The sequence below is a fragment of the Xenopus tropicalis genome, chromosome 6, assembly GCF_000004195.4.
Source record: "Xenopus tropicalis strain Nigerian chromosome 6, UCB_Xtro_10.0, whole genome shotgun sequence".
Classification (NCBI taxonomy): domain Eukaryota; kingdom Metazoa; phylum Chordata; class Amphibia; order Anura; family Pipidae; genus Xenopus; species Xenopus tropicalis.
This window is the reverse complement of record NC_030682.2, coordinates 19,109,069-19,135,323: the sequence shown is the minus strand read 5'-3', so window position 1 is coordinate 19,135,323 and position 26,255 is coordinate 19,109,069. Positions and strand designations below refer to the sequence as shown.

General features: G+C 46.6%; 1 protein-coding gene across 8 annotated transcripts in view; it reads left to right on the top strand.

The window, feature by feature from the left end:
• Window positions 1–3,425: 3,425 nt before the first annotated feature.
• dip2c (disco interacting protein 2 homolog C) overlaps window positions 3,426–26,255 on the top strand; it is a 248,391-nt gene continuing 225,561 nt past the window's right edge. For 7 of the 8 annotated variants that reach the window (XM_012964918.3, XM_031903460.1, XM_031903459.1 and 4 more), the window contains exon 1: window positions 3,426–3,781. In XM_012964918.3, the coding sequence (XP_012820372.1) occupies window positions 3,697–3,781 (85 nt within the window). In that variant the 5' untranslated portion in view covers window positions 3,426–3,696. The remainder of the gene's footprint in view (window positions 3,782–26,255) is intronic. The other variant, XM_031903461.1, reaches the window with a different exon arrangement.

Sequence of the window (26,255 nt, the reverse complement as noted above, 5' to 3'; positions counted from 1 at the left end):
GAGGCTATTATCCCACTGCTACTATAGGCACCAGCTCTCCCTACTATACCTGCTATCCCACAGCCACAGTCCCTTCCCAGAGGCTATTATCCCACTGCTACTATAGGCACCATCTCTCCCTACTATACCTGCTATCCTACAGCCCCAGTCCCTTCCCAGAGGCTATTATCCCCCCACAGCTACTATAGGCACCATCTCTCCCTACTATACCTGCTATCCCACAGCCACAGTCCCTTCCCAGAGGCTATTATCCCCCCACTGCTACTATAGGCACCATCTCTCCCTACTATACCTGCTATCCCACAGCCCCAGTCCCTTCCCAGAGGCTATTATCCCCCCACTGTTACTATAGGCACCATCTCTCCCTACTATACCTGCTATCCCACAGCCACAGTCCCTTCCCAGAGGCCATTATCCCCTCACTGCTACTATAGGCACCATCTCTCCCTACTATACCTGGTATCCCACAGCCACAGTCCCTTCCCAGAGGCTATTATCCCCCCCACTGCTACTATAGGCACCATCTCTCCCTACTATACCTGCTATCCCACAGCCCCAGTCCCTTCCCAGAGGCTATTATCCCCCACTGCTACTATAGGCACCATCTCTCCCTACTATACCTGCAATCTCACAGTCTGAATCCTCCTACATATATGTTACAGTGGGAATGCAGTGGGAAGGAATCCTGTATCTGATACTGGTGCTTTAGTAGCCTACAGAGACAACAGGAACCCAAATATTTCCTTAGGGCCTTGAGAAAACAATGTGTGTGTCTGGTGACAAAATAAAGGAGATTAAATCTGACACTTCCACTCGTTCACCATTTTCGTGGCTGACATTGGCTACACACAAGGCTAGACAGCGACCCACGTGGGGTTGGTACCAACGAAAGCTCCACGTATATATAGAGGAATGGGGCCCCCTGTTTGCTGAATGAACCCCTAGACAGTCTGGATACCAGAAGGAGAAATGCAGTGAATCTCCAATCAGTCATGGATATTTTAGTGTAATTATCAGATCTTGTTACCTTAGTGCAGTGGTTCCCAAACTGTGATTCTGGCTTCTCTACAGGGGCCCAAATCCTTGGCTGGGGGGCCCGGCCTAAAGTCCATTTAGGAACGTATATGTGTAAATCCCCTTTTTCTGTACATGATTCTCCTAAAATGTCAATTGGAGCAAAATCTTGGCAGAACACCTATTTGCTGTTCTAAATATTTGTATAACTATGGCTGCTGCAGCAATGTGTTTATATGGCAGGGGATGCTGGGAGCTGTAGTTTAACAACACTTACAGTCCTACAGTGATTCATGTCAGTGCTATTTTACAATAGGGCATTGCAGGGCCCCTTGGATCTTTAACTCTTTCTGTGCAGATTAGGGGGCCCAAAAGGAGTGTGGGGGGCACCAACAATTTCTTTAAAGTTGTGCTTTGAGGCAACTCTGCTACCATGAAATGTGCTGGGATAATTTGTGGTATAAGCCAGCGACCACTGAGACAGAGTTGGGGTACACCAGAATGATATTCACTTAAGTTGAGGGACCACCATCAAGGCATGCTCTGTGGCCACTTGGGGGAACCACTAATGCTTGAGCTGTGCAACACTTATATTTGGACCACATCAATGCCGCTGCAGTGCCCGATCTGATGAGAAAATCAAACCTGCCCAATTTTAGGCCAGATATCGGTTGGGTAGGCCCATCAGGGGTGCCCATATACCGGCAGATAAGATGCTGAATCGGTCTGAAGGAGCGGAATTGGCAGCTGAAATCGGCCCGTGTATGGGCACCTTTACTGTAAACAATGAGTTGCCAGTGGGTGCAGCTCTAGTAACTGCAATATACTTTTCCAATCATTATGCCAGCTGGGAGGTATGTTATTTTAATACAAGGACGTGGGGGGTCACTGGGTGCCATTGACTAGGATGCCAGATTGGGGTGCCCAATTTTATGGGTGCTGCAGGAAGGTATGCTAGAGATTATGTTGCCACCTCACCACTTTAATCCACACACTATTTAGCAAATGATTTAGAGGCACAATACATGGCTACACATACATCTGTGCAGCCTGCATCTGAATTAGCAGCTAATTAGTCATTTAGAATGTAAAGGGGTGATATCCACAGCTTGGATGGTGTAGGGGCCCATCCCCACATAGGTGTGTATTAATATAACGTTTTTGGGGTTCTGCAGAATGCAGGCACTGAGGCCCCCCAGATGTAGTGGTGCTACAGGGAGATGTTCTATGACTACTTGTACATTTTAGGGGTGTAGTAGAACAGCATGCATTGTAAGGCCCATCTTTTAGGTTGAAGACACACGGAGCTACTAGTAGCAGCTACTTGTCACAGCTACTAAAATAGACAATGCTGATCATTTACTGATAATTGTCTCCAATTCTCAGTATTGTCTATGGCACAGTATTTTTTGGAGTTTAGTAACCGTGAAAAAGTAACTGCTACTGGTAGCCCAGTGTGTCTTCACCCTTAGGGTTGTGCGCAACAAATCTCCCTTGTCGCGGGCGACTAATCTCCCCGAAATTACATCCCACCGGCTAGAATGTAAATCGCCAGTGGGATGGCATACGCGGAACCGCGATTTGCCTAAATCGCGGAAGTTTCCTCTCAAGGCAACTTCCGCAGATCATGGCACCGCGTATGCCATCCCACCGGCGATTTACATTCTACCCAGTGGGATGTCATTTCGGGAAGATTAGTCGCCCGCAATAAGGGAGATTTGTCTGTCAAATGCAGCAGCATTGTCTTTTTTAGCAGCTGTGACAAGTAGCTGCTACTAGTACCTCTGTGTGGTCACTAGTGATAAGCGAATCTGTCCCGTTTCGCTTCGACAATAAATTTGCGTAACAGTAACAAAATTTGCAAATTGCATTTGTTGCACAATTTTTTTTTTAGTCCAAGTCTTTTTTGCTCAATTTTGGCGCAATCGCGACTTCTTTTGACAGGTGAATTTTCTCAGAAGTTTTGTAGCAAATTTCCACATTTTGCCATTCGCCAAAAAATGTGTTAATTCGCTACAAATCCATGGCTGGCGAAAAAATTCACTCATCGCTAGTGGTCACCCTTCGGGGTGCTACAGGGGGGCTTAGCTGTGTATACACTAGCAGCAGTGTGTACATTGTAAGGGTGTGGCACAACTGCAGCACTGTACACACTTTAGACCCCCCCAAACTCCGGGGGTGCGCTGGAGCAGTTGGGGGGGGGTCCATCACATCTCCCTACAGCAGGGCAGTTTGTAGGTGCAGCAGAACTGGGTGCATTGAGAATACTTCATACACCCCGGAAGGGTTTGGGGGCGCAGCACCCCGACAATATTGGCAGAGCCAGAGCGGCTCCCAGCCCCACAGGGGTTAAAGCGAGCTGCAGCCTGGCACTGCCCCTTTAAGGTGCCTGTGCGAGTAGGGGCCCCTCCCAGTGGATAGAGCCGGACTGACTGAGAGCAGCGCTCCCATACAATGATCTGCAGAGCTGCCGGGGTGGCCTGGCCGACTGCTCCCTGCTAATCCCGCAGCCCTGCTGCCCTACTGAGCCGCCCAGCCCAAGGAGGGAAGGAAGGGGGCACTGCGGCGGGCACACTGAGGGGAAGGGCCAATCACTGCAGCAGCCCCCGATGCCTCACTGAGTCGCAGCGCATCTGGCACACAGGGGGGACAATAGAGCGATTGCGCCTCAGCCAGCGGAGAATGGCGGATCGCAGCCTGGACAGCGTTTCCCTGCCCCTGGAGGTGAGAGCCAGGCTGGCCGAGCTGGAGCTGGAATTATCCGAAGGTAAAATCGCTGCAACTCAGCTCTGCCACTCATTGTCTGCTGCTGCTGCTGCTGCCAGGGGAGGGGGGCATTGGCACACACTGCGGGGTTTGTGCCATACACAGGCATGCCCTCCAGCTGGAATTGGCGGCTTGGCTGGCGGGGCATGCTGGGAGTTGCAGTTCAAGGGCCACAGGTTAATAACCCTTCCTGCCGCCTTTGCAGCGTTATTTGTGGGAAGGTTACCGCAGAGGGTGCTCTGTATCCCTGCAGCAGCTCCTGTCACTGGGTGTGTGTGGGGGGGCACCTAACCCTTTCCATGCCAGTGGCACATGTCTTACCTCTCACCCTGGTCCCTGGGGGGCATGGTGATGGGCAGGATGGGGTTAACTCTTTGCCTGCAAGGAACAGGTTGCCATATGTGACAGTTCATCTCAATGGGAGCAAAAAAAAAAAAATTCCTCCCTCCCTTCCCATTGCTGTCGGCGAGGCCTGCGGCTCCGCGTTCTCCAGTTCCGATACCAGGGCATTAGGGTCTGTGCCAGGAATGTGCCTGGCTGGCAGTGAAAGGGTTAAAGCATTGTGCCGCACGTTGCAGAGCAATATGTATGTATGTGCCAGGGTGCCAAGGGACTGGTAATGAGGCAAGGGTGGCATCCAGCAGGGTATATATCTATATACAGGGTATATATCATTAGGTGCCCCTGGGTACAGAGAGAAGGGGTTGCTTGGCGCTGCATCTGGGTTGCAGTTCTGGAAAACGGCGCCGTCCGTATGATCTGGATTGTTCTGATTCCGTGATATTAACCCTGTCCTTCCCTGCTGTAAGCGAGTTATGCTTCCCTGGCATTTGGAATATCTGCCACATGTCATTGGCTGTCATAGAATATAAATATATATTGGTGTCTGGGTGTTACACTGGCAGCCTTTTCTTTTATGACAGAAAGGGTTAATGTGGTGCGTCCCGTACGGCGCTGGATTCAGATTCCCGCTGATACTGGTTGTCAATTAGGGGCTTGCACTTTGACGCCCAGCTTTGGCGGTGGGGGCATGCTGGGAGTTATAGTTGAACATCTGGCGGCTACAGGTAACCCCACCCTGTTCCAGATGCGCTCATCCTCCGCCCTCTATCGCTATACTCTGTCTGTAAGTGGCATATCTGTGAGGTGAGTACAGGAGGCGGCCATAGAGACTGCCCCCCCCCCCCCCCCCCAGCGCTCGGGCCTCTCCATAAACACAGGGAGCACTTCATTCACTTCACATCATTAATCCTGAATGTCACACGTTGGTGTCTCAATTGTCCGGTGTAAAGTGCAGGGTATACCGCTCACATCTCCATGGCAACCGCAGCAGCAGCAGCAGCGTCTGTTTGGATGGGGTGTGTTGTAAAATAGTTTGCTTTGCCATTTTCCTATTGAGAACACTTGGCCTTCTATCGTCATGGATGACTCTTTATGTTTTTTTAACCTTGGGTCCCTAAAAATTGCAGAACTACAGCTCCCAGCATGCTGTTTTGTGTGCTGGGCTCAAACCATGCTGGGAGTTGTAGACTGCCAAAGGTAAGGAAATGGCTATTCAGCGGGAAGCATTAGTAATCATTATTAGCAGTTACATATTAACCTTTATAACCAATCAAGAAATAGTTTGGATTTGTCATGTGGAGGCGTTATCATGGAAGCAAGAGTCTGATTGGTTGCCAGGGATACTGCTTATTATACTTTAATAATGGCCTGGTTCATTGGAAACCCCGGGGTTATAATACAAACAGGGGTGAGACTTTGGATAACGCTGGATCTGGATACACTGTTTGTTACGACTCCAGAACAAAGCCAGTGACTGGGTCAGCATCTGTGAGCTGAGGGTTCTGCTTGGTTCTGATCCTCTCTCACTCGTGTGTTCTTGTGCCAGACACTTTCCCAAGTCCGTGCAAATGTATTTGTGTTACCTGGTGTGTCACCTACGGTGCAAGGAAAGTGACAGTTCCAAACACATAAGGGCCCCAGGCATCTTTGTGGCACCCACAACTGTGCTTGGGCCGCTGTGCTACCTGCTGACAGAGGGACGGCAAGCAGTTTGAGCCAGTCTCTTGTGATCAGGGTCCCTTTTTATTCATGGGAGGCTGTGACTACAACTCCCAGCATCCCCTCTTACAGCTAGAATGGTTGTTCATCAGCAACCACAGGGCCATCTGTTGCACGTCCTGGAGTTTTAGATCCCACCCAGCCGTATTTCTTTGTGTATGATGGGATTGTATTCATTGGAGGGGTTACATTTTTAAAATGGGAGAATGGCCTTAACTGGAGTGTGCATAGTAAAGCAGAATTTAAAGCACCACATTTACCCTTTCTGCCAGAGGTAGGGACTGTAACTGTGGGATGGTGTGTATAATAAGGCAAGATGCTGCCAGGGAAAGGGGCTGTAACTGTGGGATAGTGTGTATAATGAGGTAAGATGCTTCCAGGGAAAGGGACTGTTAAGTGTTGGATGGTGTGTATAATAAGGCAAGATGCTGCCAGGGGAAGGGAATGTAACTGTGGGGCAGTGTGTATAATAAGGCAAGATGCTTCCAGGTGAAGGGACTGTTTAGTGTGGGATGGTGTGTATAATAAGGCAAGATGCTGCTAGGGGAAGGGAATGTAACTGTGGGACGGTGTGTATAGTAAGGCAAGTTGCTGCCAGGGGAAGGGACTGTAACTGTGGGACGGTGTGTATAGTAAGATAAGTTGCTGCCAGGGGAAGGGACTGTAACTGTGGGATGGTGTGTATAATAAGGCAAGTTGCTGCCAGGGGAAGGGAATGTAACTGTGGGATGGTGTGTATAATAAGGCAAGTTGCTGCCAGGGGAAGGGAATGTAACTGTGGGACTGTGTGTATAATAAGGCAAGATGCTGCCACGGGAAGGGAATGTAACTGTGGGACTGTGTGTATAATAAGGCAAGATGCTGCCAGGGGAAGGGTCTGTAACTGTGGGACTGTGTGTATAATAAGGCAAGTTGCTGCCAGGGGAAGGGACTGTAACTGTGGGACTGTGTGTATAAAAAGGCAAGATGCTGCCAGGGGAAGGGAATGTAACTGTGGGACTGTGTGTATAATAAGGCAAGTTGCTGCCAGGGGAAGGGACTGTAACTGTGGGACTGTGTGTATAATAAGGCAAGATGCTGCCAGGGAAAGGGAATGTAACTGTGGGACTGTGTGTATAATAAGGCAAGATGCTGTCAGGGGAAGGGTCTGTAACTGTGGGACTGTGTGTATAATAAGGTAAGTTGCTGCCAGGGGAAGGGACTGTAACTGTGGGACTGTGTGTATAATAAGGCAAGATGCTGCCAGGGGAAGGGAATGTAACTGTGGGATAGTGTGTATAATAAGGCAAGATGCTGTCAGGGGAAGGGTCTGTAACTGTGGGACTGTGTGTATAATAAGGCAAGATGCTGCCAGGGGAAGGGAATGTAACTGTGGGATAGTGTGTATAATAAGGCAAATTGCTGTAAATTTTAGATTAAGAAGCACTGGAGAACTGCAGGTCTAGTTATTACTTATGGGTTCCTCCTTGGATTTTGGCCCCAGGCCACTGCTCTGGTTTGGGCATCCCTGGGCCGAGCCTTTGTGCTGCATCTCCCTGCCCCTCGCTGTATATAGAGCCTCGGGCCCCTCTGCACATCTGATCTCCATTCAGGGGGCCGGGGCCTCCCTTAGAAATCTTAGGGTTCATAAGAAGTTCAGGAGCTGCCAGGGCCTTCTCTAATCCCAGTCAGATCTGCCTTGGTCTCTCCCCGGGCCCCACGAGGATGGGCCTCTAGGCTAGCACTCACCCCTGTGGCACCTTATTGCCTGCTCTGCCCAAAGTACCCAAAGTCTGGTGTATGGGCCCAGTGTACTGTGTGTGTGTATTGGCCCAGTGTATGTATGTGTGTGTATCGGCCCAGTGTACTGTGTGTGTGTGTATGGGCCCAGTGTATGTATGTGTGTGTATGGGCCCAGTGTATGTATGTGTATTGGCCCAGTGTATGTATGCGAGTGTATGGGCCCAGTGTACTGTGTGTGTGTATTGGCCCAGTGTATGTATGTGTGTGTATCGGCCCAGTGTACTGTGTGTGTGTGTATGGGCCCAGTGTATGTATGTGTGTGTATGGGCCCAGTGTATGTATGTGTATTGGCCCAGTGTATGTATGCGAGTGTATGGGCCCAGTGTACTGTGTGTGTGTATGGGCCCAGTGTATGTATGTTTGTGTATTGGCCCAGTGTATGTATGTGTGTGTATTGGCCCAGTGTATGTATGCGAGTGTATGGGCCCAGTGTACTGTGTGTGTGTGGGCCCAGTGTACTGTGTGTGTGTATTGGCCCAGTGTATGTATGTGTGTGTATGGGCCCAGTGTATGTATGCGAGTGTATGGGCCCAGTGTACTGTGTGTGTGTATTGGCCCAGTGTATGTATGTGTGTGTATTGGCCCAGTGTATGTATGTGTGTGTATTGGCCTAGTGTATGTATGTGTGTGTGGGCCCAGTGTATGTATTAGTGTGTATATGGGCCCAGTGTATGTATGTGTGTGTATGGGCCCAGTGTATGTATGTGTGTGTATGGGCCCAGTGTATGTATGTGTGTGTATATGGGCCCAGTGTATGTATGTGTGTGTATGGGCCCAGTGTATGTATGTGTGTGTATGGGCCCAGTGTATGTATGTGTGTGTGTGGGCCCAGTGTATGTATGTGTGTGTATATGGGCCCAGTGTATGTATGTGTGTGTGTATGGGCCCAGTGTACTGTATGTGTGCGAGTGTGGATCAGGGGGTTCTGCTGTAGACAGATGGAATGGAAAGGAACCCCCTCTGCTGCTTGCTGCACCCCCCTCCCTCCCTGAGTCAGTATGACAGGATTAGGGAAGCTTTAGAGGATGATCAGCTGTCAGAGCCAAGCTCAGGGCCCATGTTCCCCCCATACAGTCCCATGCAGCGGGGCCCTATCATCATGCTGTACCGGGCCGGCTAATTATATTCCCTATTAACATGCACATCACACCCAGGGGTAAGGCAGCAAGCCCAGTCCGTACATAAACAGGCACTCGGCTCTCAGCTTCAGAGATGTATATCCCTCCAGCCAGGCATCGGCCTCCACATTCTCATTTTATTCTCTTTCTTTCCCTTTTGTAACGGTTTCTCCCAGCGCTGTCTGCCAAGCAACTAAATGCCGCCCTGCCAGATCAGTCGGCAGCGGGGAGGGGCCTGACATGTTGACATTGTATTCCTTATTTAACACTTTGCAAGGGAAGGGAGTGTGGATTGTGACAGGCGGCCAGGCCAGGGGAGCACAGCGTGTTCTTCTATAGTGGCTGCCACTAAGGGCATATCATTATATAATTATATAGCGCTGACATGTTCCACAGAGCTGTATGGAGATTCCCATCAGTCCCTGCCCCAGTGAGCTTACAATTTATGGTTTCTCTTACATTCACAAACACTAGGGCCAATGATATGAGGAGCCGAACTCTGTTTTTGGATTGTGGGAGGAAACAGGATAGTACCCATAGGGAACCCACCCAGACATGGGTAGAAAATATGAACTCCTTGCAGATTCACGATGTCCCTCACAACAACATTTTCTGGACCCCCCTCTCACAGGGCCCCTCCCATCAGTACAAAGGACACACAGACATAAAAAGTATCAGGGCCCCCCTAACAGTGCCCCCCATACACAGGGCCCCCCTAACGCTATGCTGGCCAGGGCCCCCATACTCAGTGCCCCTAAAGACAGTGCCCCCCATACACAGGGCCCTCCTAATGCTATGCTGGCCAGGACCCCCCAAAGACAGTGTCCCCAATTGCCCTCATACACAGTGCTCCCAATTGCCCCCCGAAGACAGTGCCCCCCCCATACACAGTGCCCCCTAACGCTATGCTGGCCAGGGCCCCCCATACACTGTACCCCTTATACACAGTGCCCCCAATTTCCCCCATACACAGTGCCCCCCGAAGATGGTCTTCTTTGGCTTCTTCTTTGGCAATGGATCCGGTTGCACCCTGTGCGTACTAACGTCACCCTCTGATTAAAGGGGGCCCCAGCTAACCAGAAAACTTTAGCACGGCCGAGGCCCCCTTAAAAGTGGAAATTCTCCGGGCCCACTGTCCCCTTTGTGCCCCCCTGATGGCGGCCCTGGGTACAGCCCTGGCTAGAATCGAACCTAGCACCCCAGCTCTGCAAGGCAGCAACGCTAACCCCACTGTGGCTCAACATCAATTAAATTACAAAAGACCAATTTCAAAGTTGCTCAGATACTGTCCTTATGCTGCACAGTAGGGAAAGGGGGTTAATGCAATAAAAGGTCTAGTAAGCCATAGCAACCAATCAGCAGCTAGCATTAACTTGGCACCTGTTCAAAAGCAAATAGCTGATGGGTTGCTGTTAGACGCGGGGAGACTTGGATCCCTACCCCATAGAGCTTACAGTCTAATAACTGCTGTCTCCTACAATAAGAGTGAACTAATGGCTTCTGGCGGTTCCTATAGGGGGTTGTGTATCAGGGATATTTTGTATTTCATCTCAAGCGCATGAAACATTGCAAATGTGTTTTGTGATAATGTTGGATGTGCACGGCTGGATGAGTGTGGTGCTGGCCTATTGATTGCCAGGCATCCCATTAGTAAATATGTTCATTCCAGCGGCAAAGGAAACAACCACGCTTAACTCCATCATACATAGCACCTTGCTCGGTGAGAGGGCCGGGGAATATAGTGACTATGGAGAAAATGGAGACCTCCAGGTACTAGACACCCCTGGCACACCCCGGCCTCTCAGAATTATGCTGCATGAACCAAAAGGTTTGCTGGAAAGTGATATTTGCTTTCATTATGCAAAAACAGGATTTTGGCGGAGTTACCCTTTAATTTTTTAGGCCGCAGTCACATTTGTGCTTCTCTAGTGGAAATGTAACCAAACAGTTAAATCACCTTCCTCCCTCTCCCACGGCAGCAGCAGTTGTGTCACACTTTATGGCTAACATTCTCGCCAGCTTCATAACAGAGCGTTTAGTCACAGCAGTCACATATCCTCACTGAAACCCATTGCTGATCAGTACAGAATTATGAGCCGTTAACAAGATTAAAGGGAAAGTAAACCCAAGAATAAAATTGTGCCTAATGAAGGAAAATCAAGTTTCCAATATACAAATGTCAATGGTTTTAATTAGCAGTGAGATAGGAAAACTTAGCAAGGCAAAGGAATCGACTGTCAGTACTTATCTGGAAACCCATTATCCAGAAGGCTCCGAATTACAGAAAGCCCGTCTCCCATAGACTCCGTTTTAATCAAATTATATAGAATTTTAAAACTGATTTCCTTTTTCTCTTTAGTAATAAAACAGTACCTTGTAATTGATCCCAACTAAGAAATAAATAATCCTTATTGGATGCAAAGTAATCCTATGGGGTTTAATTAATGTTTTATTGATTTTTTAGTAGACTTAAGGTATGGAGATCCAAATTAGGGAAAGATCCCTTATGCGGAATACACATGGTCCAGAGCATTCTGGATAACGGGTCCTATACCTGTATTGCTTTCCCTTGAATTTCCCATTTATGCTTTCCTGTTCAGACCCTGGGCCCTGCCATCCCCTTGAAAGTCCTTGCTGTGCAGGCATCTCTGCCAGTGAGACAGGCTGCGCCCGGGGGTACGTGGACAAAATCTAAAGTACGGTCTCTGTTGGCACCCAGCTGCCACGGTCGGAGGGGATCAGGGCGAGGGCACTGGCTGGAGGGGCCCGGTGCAAATGCCACGGCTATTCTCCTCTGTTACACCAGTGCATATTTCACATACTGTGGGTTTGTGCCCCTCCTCCTCCATCGCTCGCTAAAGCTTTCATCAGTACGGCGGGTGCGGTCTCACCTCATGCACCCAACATATTTAAGAAATTAGGCCTTTGATTGAGTCCCTAAATAACTATTTGGATATAATTATAAGCTTCTGTGGATGGCTGGCGTGCAGCGGTAGGAGGTGTTTAAGATGTTGTGGGACTACAACTCCCAGAATGCGTTAGCATTTGATTATGGGTTGATGAAGTCTGGGGGTTGTAGTCCGGCACCTCCTGGGGCCACCAGGTTAAGTATCAAGGGTCACAGATTAGAGATTTCCACCTGCTGTAGGTGCAAGTGATCAAGGGCCTTAATCTCACTATTAGGCTGATGCCACACGTTGCGTTTCTCCGCTGCGTTTTTTCTAATTCTCTCGGCGGCTGAAAAACGCCTGATATCATCATTCATAGAAATAGCTTGAAAAGACTCGAAGCAAACCACACAATGCGGAAATACGCTAGAAAACGCCTTAGCACGGATTTTTCAAGCGTAGGCCGAAATACGCCAGTATTTGCACAGCAAGCTATTCCTATGTATACGCAAAGGCAGCTGCCAGACCTAGCGGAAATACGCAGCGTTTTTTGCTATTTCGCACTATTAGCACCATGGAAACGGGATTTGCTACGTCACCAGTACTGGGCTGAAAAACGCCATAGTCAGGGGCTGTGTGGCTTGTACAGCGATTTTAGGCTGAGAAAAACGCAGCGGAAAAACGCCATGTGTGGCATCAGCCTTAGACTATTAGCGGTTGGTTTGGACTCACTGGATCAGAACACTTCCGGTCATACCCATCCCAGCTGGATCGCAGCTTAGTGCAATTGTGATGCATTCGGCCACATCTCATTCAGCTCTATGGAGTCGCATTCACCAACTCCCATGTTATTTGAATATCAGCTTTTACCCTTTATCACATGAGTTGTTTGAAGGGGAACTTAAACCATTAAATACATTTTGGTCTATAAACTTGTTACAAGGCATTATATTCCTGTGCACTCACTACTGCTCATTTCCCATGCCTTGGCTTCTCGGTGCCTGCATTCTGCATTGGAACAGCTGTACGGCAGCCCTATGCACCTGTAACCAAACTTTTTATGGCCTTTAGATTTCCTCTAAAAGTCAATAGAATTTATATTATGGTGCCCATTTGGAATTATAGTCTGACATCTAAAAAAAAACCAAAAACCTGTTGGCCCGGTTCCCACCTACACTCATGTAATTTGGAAATTTCATAGGGTTTTTTTTAAAGGGGAAGTAAACCCCCCTCAAAAAAAAAAATGCGGCAGACGATGATGGTAGAACTCACCGGCCTGCCTGCCGCATACAGAGGAATAAATAACTGGGGCTCTGCAGAAGAAACCCATTGAATAAATAATGGAGAAGGTGCTAATGGAGAACACGCCGATATATAAAGTATTTGTGTGGCCGCCGCTGCCGCTTGGAAACGCTCGTCAGGGTGTTTCCTGCCATTGCCCGGGCTTTTTCCACTGACACTTGCAGCACAGCTGAGACTCACATTAGGCTGATGCAATAGAGCTGCAGGGAAGCACATATATATATATGTCTGGCTCTGCCAATATCCATAATATCCATGGCACTGAGGCCTGTGAGAGCCACAGGGCCCCCATGTCGGGGAGTAGTTCCACTGACGTGCATAAAAGCGATAGGTTTGCTGTAAGTATCCTTGTAACGGCACATGTGATGTAATCAGTTATAATGTGCACTTAGTGATGTCACTTGTATCACATGACTCACTGTAGAAATTACCCATAGAAAGAGTTCCTTGCTTTCTGGCCTGCACTTTAGCCTCTATAAATGAGAACTTGGCTGGGGGCTCGCCCTACCCTTTGCCATTGTTTTTGTTGCAGCCAGAGGGCAAATCACCCCCTTGGCATCTCAGTGTCACCGCATTGTCTTGTTCTGTGAATGGGAAGTGGCTTCTCAACGGTCAGTGCCATGTGGCTGGCAAGCTGCGCCCGGGGGCTTTAACAATGGGCCCTATTGTGTACCATGGAAGAGGCACAGATTCCAGGCATATGGGCCCATGTCACGCTGAATCCCAGTCCTGCTTTCTCCCCATTGGCTGGGAGCTCAGTAGAGGGTCCAATAGGTGCCTTTACACTGAATTAACTCATTCCCCCCTGCTATTTAAACTTAGACTGTAGTGCTGGTTCATTGTGTAGTAATGGTCTTTTACTATAGCAATGCTATTCAGTCTAATGTTCTGCTGTGTTATTGGGTAGCTCTGCAATAGGATGCCAGGAACTGCATTGTGTTATTCATAGCTACGGTGTACAGTATTGCCAGATATTATTACATATCTGCCTATGAGGATGCACCCCAGAGAGCCTGATACCCATGACCCACTCTCATAGCAATTAGATAGTGGCCAACGTGTCCGAACTAAGATTCAATATATGCCCTGTCTTTTCAGAAACACTGAGGCCCAAACAGCCCCCACAGGCTCTATAAATAGTGGGTGTCTATGGCATTTTTCAACAGGCAGAATTAAGGATGGGCTAGTGGGAATTTTCCTTAGCAGGGGGGCACTAGGGCCTGGGCTCACTAGGAGGTCTGTAAGGCTAGTCTGGCGCTGCCCCATTCTTTCTAACTGGAATGCAGGGCTCCCAGGGCAGCCCCTCCGTGCAAAGGCAGTACCCCAAAGGCACTATTCTTCTTGTACCCCAAGTACAAAGCATCATGGCTGCTCTGTCTGACCTTAGGGCTCCATGAAAGCCTGCAGCAGGGTGGTCTGTCTACAGTTCTCTTCTGAGAGGCAGACCCTCTGGGATTTATGTCTCATTAATGATTAAACCATTTGGGTTATTGTTCTGCCGAGTACTGAGCTGTGATATAAAAGGCAGCCAGTTCAGCACACACACGTGCATACACACACACAGACATGTACACACGCACACGTGCATACACACACACATGTACATACACACACAGGCATGCACACACACGTGTACATACATATGTCATTTCAGCCTACCATGATACACCCATGTGCCTATGCTTCAGTGATACCATGTAGCCAAGTTCAGACTAGGGTGCGCTGGGTCCACCAGGGCGCCACCCAAGAGGCCCCCCACTCCATTCAGAGGCCCCCACTACCACCCTCCCCCAACCCACCCCAGTGGGCATAGCTAATACTTACCTAGTCATGATTGGTGGAGGGAGGTCAATGGGAAATTGCTGATGTTTCCCGGGACCACTGGGTTTTTTACCGGTGTCCCACTGCACCCCCTGCACCCCCTGCACCCCCTGCACCCAGGACTCAGAGTAAGGTTAAGAACTCACAGAGTTGTTCAGTATCCAGCGATAGATCTCTGCTATCGTGGGTGACTAACCACTTCAAAATGGCTTTCCACCGGCAACAATAGGAGTCACCAGTGGAAATCCGCATTGCTTCAGTAATCTGAAGTCTCACCAAGGTGCCTACAGGAGGAAAGCGCAACTTCAGAACACCGAAGACTGGCAAATCCTATTGTTGCTGGTGGAAAGCCATTTCAGAGCGGTTATTTGACTGCAATAGATTTATCGCGGGGAACTCAGCCACTCCGTGGGTTCTTACCCTTTTACATTGGAAGTCATACAAACCAGCAAAATTATTGGTGCTGTAGTTCCCCTTTAAAATTTGAAGTTGCAGCAGTTTTCCTAGCAGTCACTGCTGTACGATGGAGTACATGATGATTTGCCATGATCGTTATGTAGCAGCGTACTATTAAATGTTATATAGCCCATTCAGGATTCCTTTTAATGCCTCCTTCCACCCTAATGGAACCAGCGCTATTCTGCTGAGTCCTGGGATTTCACCTTTGCTTAGCAGAATATCTTAACATGAAACCTAAGTTGATAGAGTCTTCCATTATCAGGACTGGGTGGGTACTTACTGCTAAATGTATATAAACTGTTTTCAGTGTGCTACTGTCCCTTTAAAGATGACTTGCTCACTTCCCCTTTAAAATCCCGCAGCAAGGCTTTTTCAGCTGCACATGGAAGCAGATGCACTCGCGCCTAAGTGTCAGACACAGTGGCACACACTATAAGCAAACAGTGCCTAATGAAGGCTGCCGGGGGTATTTGAATAGATTGCCTGCACCTCTTTGCCTTTGTCCCGCGCACAGCCCCCCCGACCCTGTTTGCATGTGTTGACTTTGCAACTGAATAAGGGGGTGGGGGGGAAGCATTTATTCCCTTAATATATTTCTTTGAATGCATGTAAGAATATTTCTATTTATGGGGAGTCACTGATGCACGCAGCCGTGTGTGGGTGGTGGGACCAATGGAATATGCTGGAGCCATACCGTACCCCTGTCCATAGGGAGTACATTGTGTCAAGGAGTCGTTTGAAGGCAATTAAAAAATGGTTCTGTGGCTCAATAAAATGACTTTTTAGGATTAGCTGGATCATTGATTTTAGGGAGGATCTTCACCTGAAAACCGTTTGTTGTGTAATGAAAGAAAATGTAATTCTAATCAGCTTTCCAATATGACACATTCTCAGTGCCTTCAGAGCTATTTGTAATTGCTATTAATTGTGGAATCGGTCCTGATGTCTATGTTCCTCTGGTTCTAAAGGTGGCCATACACGGGCCGACTATAGCTGCCGATATCGGTCCCTTGGACCGATTCGGCAGCTAATCGGCCCGTGTATGGGGAGAGCAGAGCGGCCTGGCCGACCGATATCTGGCCTGAAATTGGCCAGATCTCGATCGGCCAGGTTAGAAAATCTGGTCGGATCGGGGACCGCATCGGCTCGTTGATGCGGTCCCTGATCCGACTGCCCCATTGCCGCTCACATAATCCGATCGTCTGGCCCCAGGGCCAAACGATCGGATTATTATTTTTTTTACCTAAATGGTCCCCGATATCGCCCACCCGTAGGTGGGGATATCGGGGGAAGATCCGCTCGCTTGGCGACATCGCCAAGCGAGCGGATCTGCTCGTGTATGGCCACCTTAACTCCTGAAACGGCGTAGCTGAAGTCAGTTGATTAACAGATCTAGAGGAGGAGGGACTACTGCTACATTCATTCAGGAGTCAGAACCGGAAAGAAAGAAATAAGGTGTTGAGCAGCAATGACATTTGCTAATATCTTTTTAAACATTGAAAATGTGTCTGTAACAAATGGTGCTTGGGGTAGAGAAAGTTAACACCAGGGCGTGAGTGCAAGCCTCATGCAGGGCATTAAGTTAACCCTTAGCTACAGGGATTAGGTATACCAGCCCTAATGGCTCAATTTATGGGCCCCAGAGGATGCTTTCACTGGTGGGTGGGGGGGGGCCTGGGTGGTAAATATCAGTGTAGAGCGAAGGCTTTCTTTCTAGCATTCTGGCTTCTGTATAGCAATGGTCAGTGGCCCTTATCTCAATCACTGATAATTGTTTAACAGGATATGGAGACAAAAAAAAAGATAAAGGGTCACTATAAGTAGCTTTTCGATTGTTCTCTTATCTCCTCCACTATTCTTCAGTGAACAAATCATTGGGCGGCGGGGGTTCAGATGTACAATGGGAAAGAATTCAGGCCACTGACCAAACAGTTACAGCACAGTTTTTGTAACTGGTTATATAATTTTTTATCCTGATTTACAATAACATAGGGAGAGAAGTGTTACTATTATTATAGTATAGGGATTGTTATATATGTAAGAATTTGCACACTCATAGGAACCAACATTCCCATGCATTGCCCAAATTATTATTAAAACTGGCAGGTAAGGATGGGGAGGTGTGAAAATGTCAGTTCAGTGCGCCATAAAGGAACATTTGCATACCACTACCCACAATTCCTAGGGCTTGCATTCAATTCTCTCTGCATGTATAATGACTTGTCGTTTCCTGTGGGTGTTTTAAAAGGAAGAAGTTGAATGTACATGGTGCAGAGTGTGATTTGTGGTTGTAGGTTTTAGCTTCTGGTGCCTAGTTCTGGTTCTTGTGCATGTCTATTCTTCCTGCTGGTTAGTTATCATGTAACATTACATCATTGGGCCTGCCAGCATACCGGAAGATCTCCTAGTGGGCCCAAACCCACCACAGGCTTCCATGACACCTATAACCTATAAAGCATCAAGTCAATATGTTCCTTGGTTGTCAGGTTGCATGGTGTGACCCAAGAGGCCCAGTCCAACACTGATATAATAATACTGTTATTCATATGGACCCACCAGAAGTACCCACATTGTTACCATTGGCCAAGAGAGAGAAAATAGCACAGGCAGTTCTATATATAACTACAGTGCATTGTTTAGTATTAGCTGTTTATATATATATATATATATATACCTGTTGCGGATGTACATGATTCTTATTAGCAGCACGTCAGCCGTTGCTCCTAGTGTTTGACAGCTGAGATAGGTAGGCGAGTGGAAGCATGGAGTGATGCCTATAAATGTTCTATAAAAACATGCTATTTAGGCAAATGTATTCAGATGAGAATGGGAGGCGAGGAGAGGGAATGGCCGTATCTGTCAGAATCAGCATGCGTTAGCTGGATAGTAACCCTTTATTTACAGTTCCACACTGGCGCAACCCTGGGCCAGAGGGCAGAAGTTTATAGGGAAAAATCTCTGTGTTATCCGGTGTGGGTTGGGCGCTGGTCTGGTCTCTGCTACCCCTTTTTTTCCCGTAATAAATACATTAAAAACCCGTAACAGCAACAGATGTAAAGCTTTCATTTGACTTTAAATAGCAGTCATTTCTATGAAAATATTTTCTTTGGAGCTGAGGTCCTGTTTTTGTGTGTGTGTTTGCTATCGGCTCTTCTCTGTTCAGGCACCTTTTTATCTGTTGTCTAAACAAAGTCCCACCCTGTCAACTGTTGTCCCCAGATGCTCCACAAAAAGAATATCACGTTTGCTAGATATGCACAGCTAATTTAACATTATATGGATGGGGGCATTTTGATGTCTGGTTTTACTAGCCCTTTAGGGTTACATGGGTGAGTTTCTCAAATTGTTTAATGGGAGAAGGAAGGCCAGCCCGAGATCCACCTATAGGAGATGGCATTCCGCTGAGTGACAGCTGGGACATAATGGCATTATTGGTAGCCATGGGCTTAGTAGCACATAGTCAGGTAAGCAGTTGCTGATGGCAGTAGCCAATCCCACAAAGCTTGGCTGGGAGCGCCATTGTTTATATGGAGTAGGACTTGCCCCACTATGGGTTTTCGCCTGTTGTTGTCTTGCAACTTCCAGCAGCCGCCAATAAGCCGTTGCCTGTCTCTTGCCCTACTGTGGCCACCATATATCTGCCATACCTACAGTAGCTGTGCTCTCATCCCTAGTTCAACAGCTCAGCATAAATCTCAGTTTGAATAGGGGATAGATAAACAATACCTCTTATTATAGGTTGTTAGACCCTGTGGGTGGCAATAAGGAGTTTGTGGCCGGCTTATCAATGAGACAGTGGCTATTTGGGCGAGGCTATAACTGCAAGCTTAGCGTCTCTGAAGCCTCTAAAGCAAATGGGTTGTTAATATTTGAATTACTGGAAGATATAAAACATAAAGTCACTGTGGACCTTTAGGACTGGTGGGGCACAGGACTTGAACCCAAGGCTTAGAGTCCGGTCTAAGTGGGTGGCCAGTCTGACTGGCACATAGGGTGCTGAGTTTCTGCTAAAGGAATGGAGACTGGTAGGTTTGGGTGTGTCAGGGACAAGGCCAATTGGATGTATGGTATCCCACAACTCCTGATAGCAACCCTGGCCTTCCCGAAATGCTTTAAGGTGGACTAAAGGACAAATTACAAAGCAGATATTGGCGCTTCACTTGCTCCAGGACTTCAGCTGTCTTTGGGAGATGTAGCTTTAAAAAAATGGAGTCCTGTAGGATGGCCGTGTCAGGCCTGATATATAGGCGCGCGTATGGATTTTTCCATTGTTTCCCAATAAAGGTAAGAAAAGCCAAAAGCCTCGCCCTGTGCTGCTATAATTGATTTGTCGCTGATCAAACCTGATTTCTTCTTACTGATAATGATATCTGCAGGAATTGCTCTTGGCTGGCCTGACCTTTCTGTGCTGCCAACAAGTCGATCAGTTAAAGAAAAAGGATTTTATACTGAGATATCAAATCTGACGGCTTTTGCCTTTCATGAATCCACAAAACTACATTTCCCAGAAGGCTTTGATAGCTGTGGTTTGTGTAGGGTGCAATAGGCAGATGAAAATCGCTGTTTGCTGGATGCAAGTGTCAGCTACAACACTAGGTACCATAAGCTGTCCGTATTATTTTAAAAGCAAAATAAATGGTTAATACTATAAAAATGTAGTTATATTTTGGCACATTAAAATTTCATACCCCTGGCATTTTGAGCAGCATTTTGCACACAGTGGGCAGTGACTGAGAGCTCTGTGTTTGCCATAGGCCTAAGGCTTTTGTGCCCGCTGCTGCTTTACTAGGGTCTTAATAAGGGTCTGTATCATTAATGGAGGAGAGTGCTCAGCTCCTATACCATGAAAGCGAATTCCAGTGACAATTAAGCGTTATTGCCCATTGTCTGTGACATATAGAGGAGCTGTGCGTATGAATAAATACATTTTATAGCGCTTGCGTGCTTCAGCCTTTATTTATTGCTCCCTAATGCAGTGTAATCTGAATGCTGCCTGCCCCACGTCCTTGTAAATCCCTCTAGAAACATTAAAGGGGAGCTAGAACCTGTTAGAAAGAAAGTAGGGCTGACTGGGGAGAATGGTTGGGTATGACATGCAGCTGCAGGCCACTGGAAATGCCAGGTCAGCCCTATACCATGTAAGGCATTCAAATATCCTTTCTTTGGTGTCAGTTACCCTTTAATGTGCATTGCGAATGAGCACAGCATTTTGTAATGTGCTCCAAGTATTTATTGCAAATTATTTTCTGAACCCACTGTGGATACTGAAAGCAGAAGCAGTACAGCAGCTCCCACATATATTATTAATTTCAAATGACTACGTAAAAATGCGTCCTGCACAGACTGACCCCCATTTGTTTTATATGAGTATTATATAGCAGTTCTGAGCAGTCGGCAGCCCTACAGATATAACTGAAATAGAATTCCCAGCTTCTCTTTGATGGTTGTAGTTTCAGTATATTGTTCTTTATGCTGCTGTGTATTTCAGTAAAATAAAGAGAGGCCGTGGCAGCTTCCAGTCTGGGGAAACAGGGGTTAATAATGACATTCCTTCTCCCATGCACCAAGAATATTGTCTCAGATATCTTCAGCATCATACATAGCCGCCCTTTCATACAGGGGCTCTCGCTGTGATCCCTTCAACACATTCATGTCAAAGAGCTGACCAAGGATGCTGGGAGTTGTTATTCAGCAATTGCCCTGGGGACTGGGACCTGACATTTCTGCCATAGCACATAGCAATGTATCAGCGGCGGCGCCCCTCCCTGCAATTGCTTGACCTTGAGCAGAGAATGGAATAGTAATGGCATTGTTCTCCTTTCAGATCCAATCCGTGCTTACTGTGATATATAGATGGGGCATTTCAGGGGAGCGTGGGCTGGAGTGGGAAGGCTATGTTGCCCCCAGGGGATAATGCAGTATCCATGTGCTGGCAGAGAGCGGCTGGGGATCCAGAGCCGGGTGATAGAGTGCGACTGTGAGCGTGTTTTGCAGGAAGCGGATAAGAGGAGACATGGCAGATAAGGAGAGCTGGAGAGCAGCTTGTTTGGATTGAATGTGGGAACAGGGGAAGGAGCTGAGAGCGCAGCGCCGGAGGGGAATCTACAGGCAGATTGTTCTGCACAGTGCAGAGCTCTTTACCTTGCCCACTTGTGCTCATTCCTTTCTTGCCTCTTTTTGCTTTTTTATACATTCTTTTGGTTTGTTATCATTATACTTATATATATATGGTCTGAGCCAAAGCCATTGGTCTAAGGGGCCCCAAGCTTCTTGGCCTGACAGAAAACCTGATCAAATGACAGATGACTTGACTGAGTGGCTGTAAAGCCTTTACCAACTAATTGGGCAGATTATTGGTCTGTTTGTTGAACCAAAATCAATAACTTCTCTTAGATACCAAGTGAACATTCAGTTGGCCAAAGCCATGCCATGTATGCTGTTCTCCACTTTGAGATATGATTATTGGCCCTAGGGCCAAACAATCCAATTAGCCCAGTCAAGTGGCTGGCAAAACCAGGCAGAGTATAATCCATGGCCCAGCATCTTTATGTATATGGCCAACTTTAATGGAGCCTGAGGCATTCAAGCATTTGCTGACAGCTCCAGCCAAAGTTCATCTGTCTAGGAGTGTTGGGAAATGCAGGGCTTTGAGTTGGATACATTTCATTTCCATAGTTCCCCCTTTCTTGTTACACATCTTTGATTTTAATATGTTTATTTATGCCCCTTTATTTTGGGTGCCAGCCTTCCCGATTGCCTGTGGCCCATTCATCTCTGATTCCAGCCCTGTAGTTACTGAAAATTCACTTTACAGTTACTCTATGTGCTAGTATATAGCCTGTAGATATATATAATCTTAAAGTTACCTGTAAATTGGATCAGTTACACATCTTAATTATAGTGCTGAACTTTTCCAGGCTGCAGGGGGTGCTGTTTTGCACGGGTTACTATCTATCTACCCTTCTTGGTGTGGTCTTCCTTTTTATGCCTTATTGCTACTTACATATCTGCTATAAAATAATTGCAGTCTATTTTATTCAATATTGTATTTCCTCTTTGCTTTATTTCTGTAAATATAATGTCTGCAGTGTTAGCTGTACACAAGCTCATGATTGCCTCCTACAGGGCTCCTATTATGTTTATAATCCCTTTCTAAGAAATGATGTGGATGTGACCTGATGGACAAGGGGGCGTGGCATGACATCATTGGGGGCATGGCCAGGAAAGCAAATGGCACTTTCCACAGCAAGGTCAAAAACCCGTGTGTATTAATTTCTTTTATGAAATGAGAGTACAGGGCTATCAAGCCACAAGTATTCCCTCCTACTAAGCACAGCTCTGCTAGAAATAGTGGCTCTTTAATGTTGCTATCTATGCACCATTAGCTGTACATAATGGGCCATTCATTGGCAGCAGGTGGTCATAGATGCTAAATTATATCATTATTTTTTTAATGAATGGCTATGTATTTTATTAGGTATGCGACAATTGTTTTCAGCTGGGGCAGTAGATCACTATAACCCATGCTTTGATCATCTCTGCAGGACCAATTAGACGAGGTCCTGACCAGCTAACAACATCCTGATGATATCTTCATTTTAATGTCTCTTGGCCCACAAACATGCGTTCTTGTTGGTTAATAATGGATGGAAAAAGTTGCCGATTGCTACTCTAGAACAAAAGAATTCTCCAGGAGCCCACATGCAGAACAAGCAGATCCCGGCACTTAGCAAGCAAATGGCTGGACTAGTTCTGGGACAGTATCCCTGGCCGTATATCTATCCCCAGTGTTGGCCGCAGAGTGCTTCCTAAGTTCAGCTTTATGTTCAGTTTATGCGCAGAGGCGCAGGCCTCCCTGACAAAGGCATTGAGATTTACGGCTCATTAGGCATGGGAAAGCGAGGGATATATGGCTTTGAAAACATTGCTTGGGGCTCCAGGGAGCTGTTCAGTTTCATAGGTAGAACCTGCTTTTGTTACAGTGGCTTTTGAATGGAATCTGAATAACCATCCGTTTCCAAGCCTCTATAGCTGGAGCTTCTGGTTGGATGATAAGATACAAGTTCCTAAGAGGACACATTTCTCCATTAGTTGATTGTGATTTGAAAAGTTAAGAATGATACGGTTTCCTGAACACTGAGTTACTTCATCATCATCATCATCATCATCATCATCAACATCATGTCGAGTTGTGACAATATGGGGTCCATCAGATAGATAGGGATTCTTATTTTGACATTATTATGTGTCTGGACCCTGCTGTAGTGATGTATGTGGGCTTCCCTATAGTTGCATTTAGTGCCTCTGAATTGAGCACAGTTGTACCTATTAACTAATGTCACTGTGGTCGCTGTGGTCGCAGTGTAGTTGGGCCAAAAAAAAATTGCCCAAACACATCCATCTCTTATGAGCGCTGGTAATGGTGTTACCTGGACATAGAAAGTAAACAGTTATGTCTGATTTTGTGTTGAAATGCAAGCATAACTGCAAGCGAAAATGGTAATTGTGTCCGAAATTGCCATCAGTAAATGGCCCCTAGTGTGTGCCAGTACGTCCCTAGGGCAGTCACATATAGAGCGGGTTTCAGATAGATTATCTGACCTCCTGTGGTTTTAATGCTCTGTTACAAATGTACCTAGAACCTCAGCCATAAAGCATGACAGAATAGCTGCTGCATTGATGGATGAAGACTTAACCATTTGATGATGCTTTTATGTGTGAGTGCAAATGTCATATTCCCATTACTTTACTTTCCTATTATTAACATTGGCATCCATAACCATTTTTTACCAGTTAAATTGTGGTGGCCCAGTGTGGCAAATGGCATGACATGACTCATGGTGTACCCCTTGGCCTGTGGTTGTGCCGATTGTGCAGATTGGCTATAATGACAGTACCTGTCCTTTCTGATTGGTTGATCTCATTATCCTTTTGGTATAGAGACAAAATCCCTCCACTAACAGCTGATTTGCAATGCCTGCACAAGAGGCTACGAAAGAGTGAATGTTCCATCTCCCTGAAATGGCTGTAATCCCCTACCTTGTGGCTCTGTGTGAGCAATCATCATGTCCGCTCCATTTCTTCTGCTGTGGGTGATGATATAAGTGGCAGACAAAGAGAGAGCTCTTGTGCTGAAACGCTTCTTATTGCAAGAGACGGCTTTTCTCACCACCCTCCCAGCTTATCTCTCTGCCTTATAATACTTGGCCTAAATGACCTCTAGAGCCAAAGTGGGAAATATATATGTTTTTTGCTTTACGTGTTATAAATATTTTTTAAGGTGTTTTGGCAAGCAATTCATCATCTGTCAGAACAGACGGCGGTCCTTGTCATATTAATGCTATTAATTAAATATGAAACACACTTTCTGCTTTCACTTATAGGCCAGACAGACTGTCTTTTATTATCACTGACTGCTCGGTGCACTCAGGGGACCCCCCCCACAGAATGGGACTGTGAATCTAAGACATAATTTGTTGTTATTTTAAAGCACAGCTGTTAGTTCCAAAATTTCTTGGAAACCACCCTCTCTCCTCTTTATACCCCTATAACAGGATAGGGAGGGGGCATGATATTTTATAGGGGAGTCCTTACATCCTAAAAGATATTCGAAATCCTAAGCAGCCAAAACAGCCAAGCTCACTGGCATCCTCAGCAACCATGGAGTATCCAGTATATTGTTATATTCCATAAATATATTATTATAAATCATTTATCATAGTAGAATCATAGGCTGAACACACCACGGCCATATTTGTCTCTCTTTCTCTCTTTCTGACAGCAGACTCTACTGCCACTGTCTGCTCACACCCCAGATTGATTTCTGAAGGCGGCTGATTCCGAGCTGCCTGTCTGCTTTACCTTGAATGCACAACTAAGGACCAGACATCATGGTTAAAGCTGTATTGTGTGCAGTTTCCCTTTGCCAATGGTGTCTTTCCTTACTGGCAACCTTCTAAATGCACCCCGTGAACCAGAATGTTGTTCCCAATGTGTACCTTTCATTTTTAGGCTTAATGGGATTCTTCTTCAGCTTCAATACTGACCCTAAAAATATATATTTTAGGATGGAAGTTTGCCAGGGTGAGTTTCCTGCCAAGGGCTTTATTAGAAGTCTAAAACTGGCTTCAAATGAGGGTGCACCAAATGAGCTTCATTAAGGGTTCTTGGTGCCAAAGAGACACAGAGACCTTCAGCCATTTACCTTAATCCCCCTCTGAATCTTCATTGCAATTCATTGCAATTCTAAATAAATCATTGGATTTGATATTTTGGGTGGATAGTGAGCTTGACTGTGCTAGGTGCATCTATATATGTATTAGGGTGCTCCTATGTTTATATGCTTTATGTCTTTACAAGTTTCCATGGCTTCTGAAGATTTCGGTAGAAGTGTATATTTCCTTCCGCCTCCGTTTAGTTAGGAAGAGCCCAAGTTCAGGTAAATACCGTTCCCATCCATAGAAGTGTTGCGTGAGGTACACTGTTTGTTGACTCAGACTTGTCACCATGGAAAGCCATAATAGGGAGGATTCCCCGGGGTTTAGGCACGCCACTGAATGGCTGTTTAAAAATCAGCTGGGAAACAGCTCAGGATTTGTGCTCCATAGAGAAGCAGGGAAATGCAGAGATATAGGTGTGAATCCAATATTATTCTTTCAGTACAACCTTTTGGTGTGCAGTGTTGCTCACAAGAGAGTGCAATTTTGATGCACTGAGCTCAGTAAGGCTTGAAAAATAAAGGACCAAATACATTTCCATATTAGATTTGCCATACAAGGTTTAATGGTGATAAGTAAAGTAAGATCCAAGCGTTTGGCAAGGTCGCCAAATGAGCAAGAAAGTGGGCAATATCGGGCTGATCTGATATTTTAGCCTTAGGCCAAATAATTGGATCCCAACAATGGTAAATGCAGGCCACATTAACCAAGGGGAAAGCAACCTATACGTTATTGGAGGGACTTTCTGTAGAATTCTCAAGATTTCTTTCAGGATTGGGTGAGTCATTTTGAATGAAGGAATCAGTGCGACTCTCTTAGAAGCCATG